At 42.3% G+C, this 14,039-nt stretch overlaps 1 protein-coding gene across 2 annotated transcripts in view; it reads right to left on the reverse strand.

Moving 5' to 3' along the window:
• Nucleotides 1–4,040: 4,040 nt before the first annotated feature.
• The window catches only part of NHSL2 (NHS like 2), a 75,623-nt gene continuing 65,624 nt past the window's right edge, over nucleotides 4,041–14,039 (reverse strand). For both annotated transcript variants that reach the window (XM_081793371.1, XM_081793370.1), the window contains one exon: nucleotides 4,041–13,545. In XM_081793371.1, coding sequence (XP_081649497.1) covers nucleotides 13,221–13,545 — 325 coding nt within the window. In that variant the 3' untranslated portion in view covers nucleotides 4,041–13,220. The remainder of the gene's footprint in view (nucleotides 13,546–14,039) is intronic.

Raw genomic sequence — 14,039 nt, forward strand, 5'->3', positions numbered from 1 at the left:
AGACTCATTCATATATCCTTTTCCTTCCTTTGCATAATTTTCCTAGCATAGATTCCCCGAAGCAAGAGTACTGAGTAAAATGGCATGATCATGTAAAATTTCCTGATGCATATTGCCAGATTTTATTTTAAAGGGATGGTATTTATTCATAGTGTTAGCAGCCAGTAATCATGCATCAATTTGGTACTCTTTCAGCCTGACATATTGTAATTTCTTCCACCTCCCCTCAATTTTAGCTACTATAATAGGCAAAAAATGGCCATTCAGTTTTTAAAATTTTGTATGTCTTCACTCATTAAGGAAGAGTAGACATTTCCCCATATGTTTGCCTTCTAATAGTATTTATTCTCATCTGTTTATGCCTTCGCTCATTTTTCTCTTATGCGATCATATTCCTGTTAGGGCTGCGAGGACACAGGCTGGTGGCTCTGAGCCCCACTCTGATGTGTTCTGCAGAGCAGGGGTGGATAAGACTTGGTGCTTGTTGTTCACTCCGTTTTGGAAATCTGGGAGCTGCTTCTCTCCTCCTGGTTTGCTGCCTGCTGTCTTTTTCCTAGACTCCTTTTCTTTCAGCCCTTCCTGTAAATTTGGCATAACTCACAATTGTATCCTGGGTCTTACAAAATGTTCTTACTGTAAAATACAACATACATACATTAAGAAAAGTACTTAAAACAAATATACACTTTGTACACTTGTAAAAATGTTTACAAGTGCACACCAGTATGACCACGCCCAGTTCCAGAAATAGAACTTTTCTCATATCCCAGAATCCTCCCCTGTGTCTTCATCAATTACAATGGACCCTTCTACTTTTTTTTTTTCAATTTGAGGGGAACAAGCAGGGGAGGGGCAGAGGGAGAGAGAAAGAATCTTAAGCAGGGCTCCATGATCAGCACAGAGCCAGCCGGTTGTATGGCTCCATCCCATGACTCTGGGATCATGACCTGAGTTGAAATCTAGAGTCAGATGCTCAACCGACTGAGCCACCCAGGCACCCCTGACCCATTCAATTCTAAGGAGCCACTCTCTTAACATTTATGATAACAATTTCCTTGTTTTCTTTATAGTTTTATCATCTACCTATGCATCCCTAAGAGTTTAGTTTTGCTTGTTTTGCACTTTATATAAATGGAACCATCCTGTATGTGTTCCTATGCATCTTGCTTCTTTTGCTCAACTTCATATTTCTGTGCTCCATAATGTTGTTACATGTGCTGTAGTTTAATTGCCTTTGCTGTATAGAATCCTGCAGTCTGCTTGTTCTCCTCTTGATGGACTGTTCGGTTGTTTCCAGTTTGAGCTGCTATGTGCAATGTACTATGAATCTTCTGTATTTCTTTTGGGAAAGATCTACACATTTCTCTGGGTTGTATTGCTAGGAGTGGAATTGCTGGGTCCTGGGGGATGTGTATCTTCAACTTTAATAGGGAAAGACAAACTGTTTTCCAAAGTGGTTGAACCAACCAACCAAAGTGATGCCCACCACAGTGTGTCAGAGTTTCTGTTCCTTCACGTCTTCCTCAACACTAGTTACTGCCAGACTTAAAAATATTTTGCAAGTCTGGTGGATGTGAAATGGTATATCATTGTGTGTGTGCGTGTGTGTGTGTGTTACAGCTTTATTGAGGTATAATTGATGTACAACAGATTCCACATACTTAGAGTGACAATTTGATGAGTTAACATCTGTGAAACCAGAACCATTGCGATAATGAACATGGCCATCATGCCCACAAGTTTCTCCCTACCCCGTTGTAATTCATCCTCCCTCATTTCTCATTTCTCTGCTGATAGATTAGACTAAGCACTTTGCTATGCTTATTGGATATTTGGATTTCTTCTATTATCATGAGTCCATATAAGTCTTTTCCCCATTTTTTATTGAATTCTCTGTTTTTTATTATTACATTGTAGGAGTTCTTTGTGTATTCTGAATACTAGTTCTTTTGTTGGTTATATGTGTTGCAAGTATCTTTTCCTTTTTTGTGGCTTGCGTTTTCACTCGTTTTCCTAGTTTTAAAGCAGTTGAATTTTATCACTTGTCCTTTATGGTTAGTGGTTTTGTGTTTTGTTTAATAAATCCTTCTTGGGGTGCCTGGGTGGCTCAGTTGGTTAAGCATCCAGACTCTTGGTCTCTGCTCAGGTCATGATCTCACAGTTTGTGGGATCAAGCCCTGCATTGGGCGCTGCACTGACAGTGTGGAGCTTGTTTGGGATTCTCTCTCTGTCCCTCCTTCATTTGCTCTCTCTCTCTCTCAAAAATAAATAAACATTAAAAAAAAGAAATCCTTCTGTACTGTGAGTTCATGAGGATATTCTCCTATATTATCTTCCAAAAGCTTCATATTTTTGCTGTTCATATTTAGGTTTTTATCCAACTGGAACTTCTTTCTTAGTGTGGTATGAGGCTCCCTTTTTATGTGAAATAGTGAAATAGGATGATAGGCTTCCTACAGCCTATTGGGCCCCTACAGAAACAAATCAAACAAGGAATAAAGCGATACAAGAGAAACCTATTTCCTTCTCTTCTCTCCTACAGATGTTGCTCCCTAGGGCATTCCCTAATAAACATCTTGCTCACCAAACTCCATCCCAGAGTGCTTCCTGGGGGAATTCAACCCACAACTTCACCTTGATGCAGGGTTCACAGGCTCAAATGCCTTCAGGGGCATAGCAGGTAATATACATGAACGAAGCTGTTTGGGTTTAATATAACAGGGACAGATGAGGAACTAGTTAACTGCAGAGATTGTGCCCACCTAAATTTTTAAAAATTGAAAAACAACTCCAGACAGTGTTTGTACTCCACACAGTGTGTATGAGCTCAATTCAGCCTGCAGGCATCCTGTGTATGACCTATGCTTTGGTTTTTGTATTTTTTCAAGATTGTATTTTAATTTTTAAGTAATCTCTACACTCAACCTGGGGCTTGAACTCAACAATCCCAAGATCAAGAGTTGCATGCTCCAGTGACTGAGCCAGCTGAGTGCCCCTATGACCTGTGTTTTAAAGGCATATTCTCTCTTTGGTTAATTAATATACCAGACCCTGCCTTTGACATGTCTTTTGTGGGTCTCATCAGTGTGGGTCAGTCCCTAAAAGCTTCTCCAACTTGTGGTATGGTAGACCAAGGAGGCTGTGACCCTGCCAGAGTGACCATTAAACTCTGCACCACAAGGTCCTACTGAGGTACTGCTTGCCATGAGGTCCACCTTGAGCCAGCCTTTATCTGACCTTTATCTTAAATCTTAACACCTGCTATTGTATGAGAGTCGCCTTGGCCCCTCTCCCTTCCCTTGTGAGTTTTCTAGGTTTTTCCATTTCTGTTGTGTCTTTTTGGAAGAACAACCTGGTATTATCAGAGGACATGAGCTAATGTAGGGCCTGGGAAGACAAGGATGCTGGCTGCAAGGGCCTCAGCCTTACATGCTTGGGCCAGTTGGGAATAGAGAACGAAACTCCTTTTGGATGAGAGTTGACCCTTAAATATAGTTATCACTACCTGCATGGTGGGATCAGACCCTTTTTGAGGGATGGAAGTGATATGGGCCACATCTGGTCTGTGTTTTTTTTTGTTTGTTTGTTTTTTTGCCCCCAGCCCAGACTCACTCTGGTCTGCCCTGCTGGATGGCTTCATTGAGCCAGAGAACAAAGAGGGAGTGCATGCCCTGAGCACAGTTGCTACAGCAACCTCCTCCTCTCAGGAGCCTGGCAACTGCTGCCCACTTCACCAGAGCCCCGCCTCCTCTGCGGCCCCTTGTTGCTTCCAATAAGCAGTCATGCTCAAATCCCTGAGACAAAGTCCTTGAACATGAATTACCTGACCATGTCCCTTAGGTTCACCATTCTGTGGGCCAGGTTTCTGCAAGACACTGTGTCCTGCATATAGGCTTTGGGCTCCTAAGGGTTTGTGAGAATCAAACCCCATGTATGTGGGCCCCACACTTGCATGGCTGGTAACACATGCTCAGAACTGGGCTTAGTGTCTGAATAAAGGCGTCACTGCTACAATGAAAACCAGAGGGTGAAACAGAAAATGGTTTTAACAGAAAGAGTTTATTTCGAGAAGACACAAACAGCTCTAGCTATATAAAGAATACAGTTCAATTGCTGGTAGCAAGCCAGTATGGAATGCTTGAATAAAAAAAGAAGAAAGAAAATAAAGACAAGAAAAACCCTTTGTAATATCACCCCACAGAGGGCTTCCTTCCATTTTGTGTTGGAATTCTAAAAAGCCTGGGATTATGATCTCTCCTAATTTCTGCTGCTTCTTGAAATTTTTATCCAGGGACACTTTCTTATCACTGGGGGAATTGCCTTATCTCTGCCTTCTAGTTGAGGATATTGGTCTGTAAATTCCTGTCTCCCTTATTTTTTCTTAAGTACATTGTCGGCACTCAGTAAGCACTGATTGGTAAGTGCTAATGAAACAAAAAAGTCTGTCTCCTGACTATGCATAGTAGGACTAGCCAGTCCTCCTTCCTCATTTTGCTTTTTGCAAGTGTAGGTCTTTTGTTGCCTTAGAGTCCAAGGCATAAACCTGGTTCCCTTCCTAAGTCTGGAAATTTTCAAGCAAAGGCAGAAAGAAACTGTTTCATAGATATTTTCAAATAGGAAAATCATGAAAGTTACTCATGCCTCTGACTTTTTAAGATTTAGTTTTCAATATGTGGGTAGATCCCTGGGCTCAAATGACAGAAAGGAAGCTTAAAGGTCCTAAGAAGCAATTTGCTTAGATAGGAAAAACTGCAGCCTGGGAGGTATGTCTGAGTGACTGAGTTCATATCAAATTAAAGTCCTTGCTCTTTATATGTCAGCTTGTTCACAATTGTCGCAGAGAGTTTCTTCAAATGGCTTCCTGAGGGAAGCCAGCAAAAACCAGTAGAGAGAAAGTTTCAAAAGACAAGAAAAGGGAAATTCCTCAGGATGATGCCTCATCCCCTTCTTGACCAGCCCCATCAGACCTATATCTGGACCAGAGAACTGATGAAACACTAGATGGAGTGGGTGTGTGTGTGTGCGTGCATATGTGTGTGTGAGAGAGAGAGGAGGGGAGAGGGAGAGAGAGAGAAGGAGAGAGGGAGAAAGGGAGAGAGAGAAAAGAGAGACAGATACAGTAGTCAATGAGGCCTTCACAGTTCCATTGGAGAAACCAGGCTCACACACACAGGCACACACCTTCTTCACTCATATCTCTCAATGCTTACATGAGAAAAATGTGAAATGTGAATCTGAGCTTTAGACTTCCAGGTAGCATGAGAGGTAGAGATGGCAGCAAGATGTAGGGTTGTGAGGAAGATTTAAGGAATTCTTTTTTTTTTTAGGTGAGGTCTAGCCCAACATGGTGCTTGAACTCAAACCTTGAGATCAAGAGTTGTATGCTCTACTGACTGAGCCAGCCAGGTACCCCTAGGGATCCTTTTAAAGGTTCAGAAAACAGGAGGCGGTGGTATGCTGAATGCTTGCTGGTTGTGGTGCTGCACAGAGCATCCCAGGGAGTCCATCCTGGGGCCTGGGGGGCCAAGGAGGCAGGGGGTTTAGACAGGAAAACACTGTGGACACAGAATACCTTCTATACCTCATTGGTTTTCTTGCTGGGGATAAGTCTAGAACAGATCCAAATTACATTATAGAAAATGGACACATGGACATTCTGGGTTTCAAAACCAACTATGGGAATCAAGAGTGCTGGTGATTTCCCTAGGAAATTGCAGACCAAACTGGCATCTCATGGCCTGGGCCAACAGACTTTCCAGAGACAGCCCTAAACTTGTGACGGCAATATAGGGCAGGTCAGGCCAGATGGCCCAGGGCCGGGGTCCCCAGCCAAAGTTCGGGAGACCAATATAGGGACAAAAGAAATAAGAAAACTCAGAAATCCATTCTTCCCGCTCAGTTTACCTCAAACTCAAGGAATAAGAGGCACATTGGATAACCAGGACAGGAGGTCTGGAGAAAAGAATGAGGGTTTCTACACCAAGGTAGTGAGTGAGAGAGAGAGTCAGTGATGAGCACCCTATCAAAGAATAATGGGTTGGTATATGCAGCCCCTCTGCACCCACTTCTGTGCAGACTGGTCTGACAGTGAAGTAGATAGGAGGGCAGTGAGCCATATCACCCAGTATACAACCCAGTTATCACATGGGGCCCGTCACAGAAATGCCTGTTACAGAACATTGGACCAGGGGTCAGTAAACTATGACAAGCAGGTCAAATCCAGCCTGGGGCTTTATATGGCCCAAGAGCTAGGAATGGTATCTACATTCTTAAAGTATTGTAAGACAAAGAAACAACAGCGAAGAAGAATATGCTACAGAGACCACATGTGCCCCCCCTCCCCAAACCTAAAATAGTTACTATCTGGCCCTTTACAAAAAAAGTTTGTCAACCCCTGGTCTAGATCCCATCAATCTATGAGCATTCCTGAACATAGAAACCAGAGGAGGTCCAGTGGAAACAAGGGAACAATGGAAATAACTGGAACTACCACTCCATGTAACTAGCACAACCCTAAAGGGACACTGCCTTCAATTCCACAGAATAATAAGGTATGCACGGACCATGGAAGGAAGCCCAAGAATAGCTAAAGAGAAGAGTCACACTAGGCAAAGAATGTTCCAGAAAAGAGAATGCATGCAGAGCACAGTACTGATTAGGGAATTTTGTTATTTTTTTGATAAGATGGAGATAAAGTTTGAGCCCAGGGATCGACATAACATCAAGCTAGGTGAAGCTTCTAGAATACAACTAAATATCTCATGAGCATGTAACAGTCTGATATCTCATAAAGTTTAAGAAGGGAAGGATAAAGTAGATTCTAGGAAAGCCTATATCGGTTTGTCCTACTTTAAATAAACACCAATTACAAAAGTTGAGACTAAAAATAAAGTAGACATTGAGTGACATTGAGAAGAGGATTCTTTGTTTTTCAAAAGAAGTCACCAGACGATTCCTTTAGAAAAGAAGCTTCTCTACTAAAAAGTGGAATTTGATCTATAAAAATTCATTTTTCAAACTTCTTTTAGGGAAAATATATACAAAGTAGGGAACATATACTGAATTTTGAGGGGAAATGAATGTTTCTAAATTGAAAATCAGATTTGTCCTTGGATTCAACTAAAGAAATCTTGAGCAGTTTCCCTTAAAGAAAATATATTAGTTTGTTGAAATACCTGGGAAATCCATGTGTCATAAATGTAGAAGCCAGCTGTGGGTCTTCTATAAATGCAGCCCTTTAAATGAAAAAAAAACACTGGCCCCAGAGGCAGGAGATCTGGAACTGAGGCCAGGTCCTGCTACTGTGTGTGTGACCTTGTGTAAGTTATTTGACCTTTCTGGGCCTCATGTGTAAAATGAGAGGTTGGTCCCTTTCACTTCTAACATTCCATGGCTACAGATAAATATAGAAATAAGATAAATACAACAACCTAGAAATAAAAAATATTCCCCAAAGTAAGTTTTGGAGTCAGTAGAAAAGAGTAGCAATGAAATATCATAAAAAGAATAAAATTGTAACTACTAGCCAGAGTAAATATATCTCATTTAAAAATTAATGAAAAGATTTGTAATTTACAGATTTAATCAGGAGAGGTAAGAACATACATATTGATATTTCTTTACCACCACACATATGGAGGAGAAAATGAGTTTGGGGTGACTTATATAGTGAGCACAATGCTGCATTTGCATGCATAACATTTGGTAAAATTGGACATTAAAAAAAAGCGGAACACCACAAAAGGAATAAGTTTCTATAAAGCCTGGCATTGAAAAGAAGCTGAGGGGGGTTAATTGGTTGTTCCAGTTCAGATTTTGTTGGTGTATTTGTTGATATCAAATTCTACTATGTAGGCAAAATATTAAAATCAGAGCCCTCCTAGAGAACAGCCACCTTGGTGAAGATAGGTATTTAAGGGTTGGCAATACCAAACATAACACTTTTTTCCTTTTTTCCTATTTGTGAATTCAAAAAAATTAAATCCAAAACGGGCCAGACATGCTGGTTAAGTCAAATCAAGAGTTTTGCAGGTTAAGCGAGTAGTTGATTCAATCTGGTAATTTCTTAACACGAAACAAATGTATACCTGACCAACACGACCATATACATCACTTGGCCAGAGACCAATCACTGTGATGACAGCAGAAATGGTGGGAAAGTTTGAAATCATTTGAACAGTTGTGGCTATAGTGATTCAGGGGCTTGGAGAAGTAACATCACTGGAATACACACACACACACACACACACACACACACTCCAGGGCTGCTGCTGCTGCTGTTTCTGGGATGACACTTTGAGAACCACTGGCCTTGATTTTGGGCTTTTACTGAACAAATGTATATTCCTATTTCACACAATCCATTACTTATGCAAATTAATTTTTGCTAAACTTATGAAAAGCACCTCAAATATTTGGCTATAACTGTTTACTGCCATATTCCTATATAAATATGTGTCAGAATATTCTAAAACTTTATTCTATGTCATTGTTTAAATTTTCATTTTTGCTGCTCTTTGACTAAGGCAGCTCTTCCCACTCTTGTCATTTTAAATCCCTAATACCTTGGTGACTTATAGCTAAAATACGAGCAAAGGCTTTGGAGGGACTGGATGCTCTGGTATAGATCTGGTCTTTCTCACACCAAGCTGAAGTGATAGCACAAAACATAAATAAGGGCAGGGGAAGCAGAGGCTTGTGTTTAGTAAAGTTGTACCTCTAGCAAGTTTAATAATTACCACCACCACCACCAAGAGACCAATATGGATCAGACATTGATCAGACAGTTTCACCTTTCACAAACAGGACACATTTTCACAAATTCTAAGTCCTTGTGTTCTTTTACTAAAATGACTAGTATTCCATTTGTGTAAAAATGTTAATGTACAATATGATCTCGGCCTTCTCAGTGGCTTTCAGTAGCCATTTCTGAGAGTCTCTTGGTAGATGTGGTCCCTTGGTCCCTTGTCCAATAGAACAGCATGGGGTATCAGGACTATTTAGTCAACCACCAGCAATTTAATACAATAATTCCAGGAGATTAAGGTATTTTCTATGTTCTGGAGTTAGCTTTCAGGGAATTTGGCCTTTCGGTGGTGAAAAATACACTTTGCAGCTAATCGAGGCCTAGAATTCTACAGGCAGAACTTCAATTCCTTTGGCTTAAGGCTTTTCCCCTGTTATAATGCAAGCGACCCTCAAAAAAGGTAGCGTTAAGCCTTATGATGTTACAGTAAAGGACTTTATCCCTTTCCTGAGAGCATGTTTTTCTTAGTAAAGAGAACAAACTAGGAGGCACTCAGGAGAGTTGGGGCTGGGAAGCAAGGTCTGGGGAAAATGGAGCAGAAAGAGGAGAATGAAGATTCATCCCAATGGCAGACCTCCAGCTCATTCACTATTGTGCTGAAGGGCTGTCTCTGTCTGCATCCCTACTGAAAATGGGTGCTAACTTGCCACTTGGAGCAGGTTGCTTAGAAATCAACCATGTTTTCTGATAATATTGTCTATTCTTAGATGTATAGGCATACAAAGGCTTATAGCAATGGAAAAAAGAAATGGCAATAAAACATTTGGTGCAACAACAGGGATTTATCAGAGGAACCACACTTACAGGAAGAAGATAAACTGATATTCATAGAATGCAAAGTGCAGGGCTGAGACGAGGGTAAAGCACTTGTGCGGCCCTGAGAGTGGGCGCTTCGTTCACCTCACTCCAGTCCTGGCCCTGGAAAATCAGATTAAAGTGAAAGCCTACTATTGTGTTACAGACTTGGTGATGATGGAAGGCTGCACTGGTGAGGAACAAGAGCACTGGCCACAAACTCAATTTTTTAAGGAATAGTTTATCAGGAAGAGGGCAGGTGCACGGACACATCTGCTCAGATAGGTACTGCAGGATCACAATCTGATCTGTGTTGTCTAGAGATTTAAAATGGATGTCCAGTGAAATGCTTGTTGTAAGCTTTTATAGAATCTTCTCTAGTCTTTGCACATTCAAGGGGATGCCTTCAGACCAATTGGTCTATTTGAGGTCATCAGGCTAACACGAACTATTTCGCTGTTTGTGGTCTTGCCTCCTTAAAGGGTAAGCTGTAGGTTAGGGATGCAGTTCACAGGAGTCAGGGCTGAGGGACAAGTTGGGGCCAAGTGGGAGGCTTAGGTGAGAGATGAGGCAGACAAAGGAGAGGAGATACTAGCGAGGCTTCCTGCTTTACCAAGAATGGCTTGCTGTCTACTCTTGACATTTGAACCACAAATACGTAATGAATACCCACCAAGAGTAAATCACTCTTTGCTACCCATTGACCTCTCCTGGGGATGACTCCCTCTACTCATGACTACACTGAGGTTAGTCCAGCAGAGCTACCTGTGGCTATCGGTTGGAATCAGAGCAAACAAAAGGATAGAAACAACTTGAATTGGAAGCTGACCTCCTGTGGCAAACTTCATTTTACTTGAACCCCTTCTGTATTCCATGCTCAAAAATTGTGATCGTTATTATTTGCACTAGTGACCGTGGCAGTACTAGGTCTCTGAAAGCCTACATGGAGGGGCTGTCAGCCTCTCTTCTCTGGTCTTAACAGAGTCGGTACAGAGGGCAGCAAACATTGTGCTCTGTGCCTCGGTGGGAGAGTTGGTGTTATAATCATGGGGATGAGAGAGGTTGAGGGTTAGGAGTAGGAAAGATGTTTGGTGTCATAGTCATCAGTGACTAACAAATTCTACAGTTTGGTTGTTTGCCTGGGATTAGGTCCACCTGTTGCAAAATATTAAAGGAATATTTCTTGCCCTCAATGTGACCTCTGACCATAAAATCTCTGCCCCAAATCCTCTTGTGCTAATGGAAACACCACTGGGTATTTGAAGGCCATAGTAATGATGCAGAAGATGTTACAAAAATTCCAGGTATACAGACTATTGTAGAGGAAAGCAAGACTCAAGGTAACAGCAAAACATAAAAGTGTCTGGGCATTCAGCTTTAGAATCTTTTGGGAAAACCACCCAGGGATAGAAAGGTGAAACCCACTAGAAGTAGCAAACAAGAAGCTTCCAGAAAAACCAGTAGAAGTAACACATCCTGTACTATATGAGTCTCTTATTTGGCTTCAGACCTCAGCTGTTCAAAGTGGTTCCCAATGAGAAGGCCCTGGCAGCCTTTCACTTTTGTTAGGCCAAAGCATGAACACCCCTTCATTTCCCTGCAGAGGAAAAAATGTTTCTGTCTTTTGGAATTCTGAGTCTGGGGCAGACAAGCGTGGCATTCAGATATAAATTCAGGCCAGGAATGAATCTATTTTATTTCAGGCAAAACCCCTGAAATTTGATCTGGACCTTCAAATCAAATAGTTTGAATGCTTTCAAAAGCAACTGGGTTCTCACTGTTTATTATTTTAAGTGGCCTCTAAGTCAGGGGGCAGTGCTGATTGCAAAGAAGTTGATGAGCCTGGCCTGCACTTAGAAGTCTAGAATTCAGACCTGTACCAACCAAGGGCGTAGGCTTAAGACCTGTGAATGAGAGGCCCAAGTCTTCTCAGCAGTCAGTGTAGTTTTTCAGCTGCTCTGTCTGCAGGAGTGTGGGCAGTGGAGCTAAGAGCTTGCTTCTCATTGGTGAGCGATGTGACCTATCAAAATCAAGTTCTGCTTGTCTCTGGGGCAGTTTCTGCATCATCCAGGATGTTGGCCAATGAATCTGTTGGGTTGGGGGGGTGGCAGTGAAGGAGGAAGGGGTCCAGGAATCAGGCTACAATTTCATTTGACTTTTCTTTTCCCTTCTCGAGAATGTAGACCATTAACCCTCCATTATTGGTCAGCCAGTTTTTGTTCAATGCGTTGACTGTTTTTCTCCCCCAGCCTCCCCAAAACCAGACACATGAAAATCAAATGAATTACTTCTCTTGCTCTGCTTAGAAAATTGAACTGACAAGAATAGTTAGTGCCTATAAGCTTGTGTGGGGAGCAGTCACAATGATTGTTCTGGGGGCTCCGTCAGCATCTCATTTCCCCCGAGTTCCTACACTCTCCCCCAACATAGTTAATGTAAAGTCAGTCACACAGTGGAACATAAATGGCAAAAAGTAGCCCTTTGTGTGTATGTGTTATGGGCCACAGCCACTTGCAAGGCTGCCTTTTAGGTTTTGGATATATTCTTTTTAGTCCATACATTCTTGGTTTGGGAACAGAGTAAGACTTCCTTTAAACAAAAACAAAAGGAACCACAAACCACAATCTAAACTGAATGGAGGTGGACAAGTTACACTTACTTTCTCTCCTCCTTGAGCCTTTGATAATGCTGTTCCTTCAGCTAATTACTTCCTGTAATGAAGGTTATATGCAAATGAAACGAGAGTTCTTAGAATGCAGCATGAGCTGGGCACTGATTCTAGCTATCATTGTTGACAGACACTTGAAGAATTTCAAGACACAATGTGCAAGTTACCTTGGATAGATCTGAGTGAACAAATGGCTGCCTCATTTGTTGGCTGAACTTGATTCATCCAAAGCAACCCAGTCCTGACTTTTCCTAGTTGGCGGGGGCGGGGGGGGGGGTGTCATCTACATGTTTATTGAAAGTCGTCACCCTGATCTCCGCATAGACAATCAAACTGAAAAAGGCATGAATTTCAAGACAGACTCACATTCATATTTTGAATGACAAAAGCCATCCAATCAACCCCATGCTGAAATAAGTGCACAGCCACAAACCTCTCTGGTGGGGGGAGTTTAAGTGTGGATGGAGAGGCACCAAGTCTTTTTGTTTCTCCACACAGGGCCATCAAGGCCTTGCCAGGAAAGTGAATAATCAGCAATGGCACCCTATGATCCCCAGTTTTGGCAGTCCCCAATCCACTCTCACACTGTGCCCCTCAGTGACAGGAGTCAGGGATGGAGCAGCCTGGCCATTGATTGAATAGATGGTACATGTGCCCTTGCATCTGAGAATTTCTTCTCAGGGCACAACACTGGGGGAAGATAAGGAGAAAATCGGTAGTTGGGTAATGGCAAGATTGTAAGTATGAAAATGTAAAAGGTCTGAAGATGATTAAAGTGCCTGATGATTTAGTTCTAGATAAAGTGACCTGTCTCCTGCTGTCCAGAGTGTGAGTTAATGTAAAAGAAATGTAGGGTCTTCTGTTATGTCCATGATTACTTTTTAAAACCCTTTCTCTTCCCCTTTGTCTACTCAAGTTTAGTAACTAAACCCTGTTAACTGAACTCGGGACTTAGGTACTGGGGTCATCGGTAGTTTCACAGTCTTTTGAAAATTGTGCAATAATTCTCCGAGCCAGTGGGTTAGTGGTCTTCAGCAGTTCGGCTGCTGAGGGGCGGGACCTTGGAGTTGTCTTGCTTCCCTTCTTCTGTAGCAAGGCCTTGAAATCATCGTTTCTGCCAGCATCTAGGTTGGCACTGCCGCTTGACCCCGCGGAAGCAGCTGACTCACTGATTGGAGAATCAGCTGTGTTCTTTATTGGTGAATGGGAGCTTGGTCTGCTGCCGCCAGCAAAGGCCTCACCAGGCTCTTTCCAGCCAAGCAGCTTTCTTTTGGACCTAAATAAGAAAAAGTTTGTTTTAAGTGAATTCACCTGGCAGATATTTCCTAAATGCTTCGTATAATTTCATGAATGCCAGTGGCATGATGTGGGGGCTACCATGCAGCAGCCTTGCAAGCAGTTGTACTTACCAGCTTTCTCTCTCTCTCTGCTAAGTCCTCAGAGTCCCTTGTCTGGCTTCCTCTCTCTATACCCCTTTCAATGCCCCCAGCTGGAGTCGCTTGGCCTGTGCCTGCAGGCTCAGTTCTGCCTAGGTTCTGGGACCAAGGAAACATTTAAGGAGTCTAGGCCAGTAGCTCAGTGACTCTGGATCAAGACAGTCTGAGAGCTGATCCTGTTCTGAACTGGTGCTCCAGCTCTAATGACTGGGCTCTTTCTATTTTTTTCTCATCACCAAGTCCTTGCTTTGAAACCCTGTCTAACAACCGGTGCCCGGTCCGGTCCCACTTTGCCTAAGTTCCTGCTTTGATGCTTGGCTTGTTGCCCCATTTC

Source organism: Panthera onca, chromosome X (assembly GCF_046562875.1).
Source record: "Panthera onca isolate mPanOnc1 chromosome X, mPanOnc1 haplotype 2, whole genome shotgun sequence".
NCBI classification, from domain to species: domain Eukaryota; kingdom Metazoa; phylum Chordata; class Mammalia; order Carnivora; family Felidae; genus Panthera; species Panthera onca.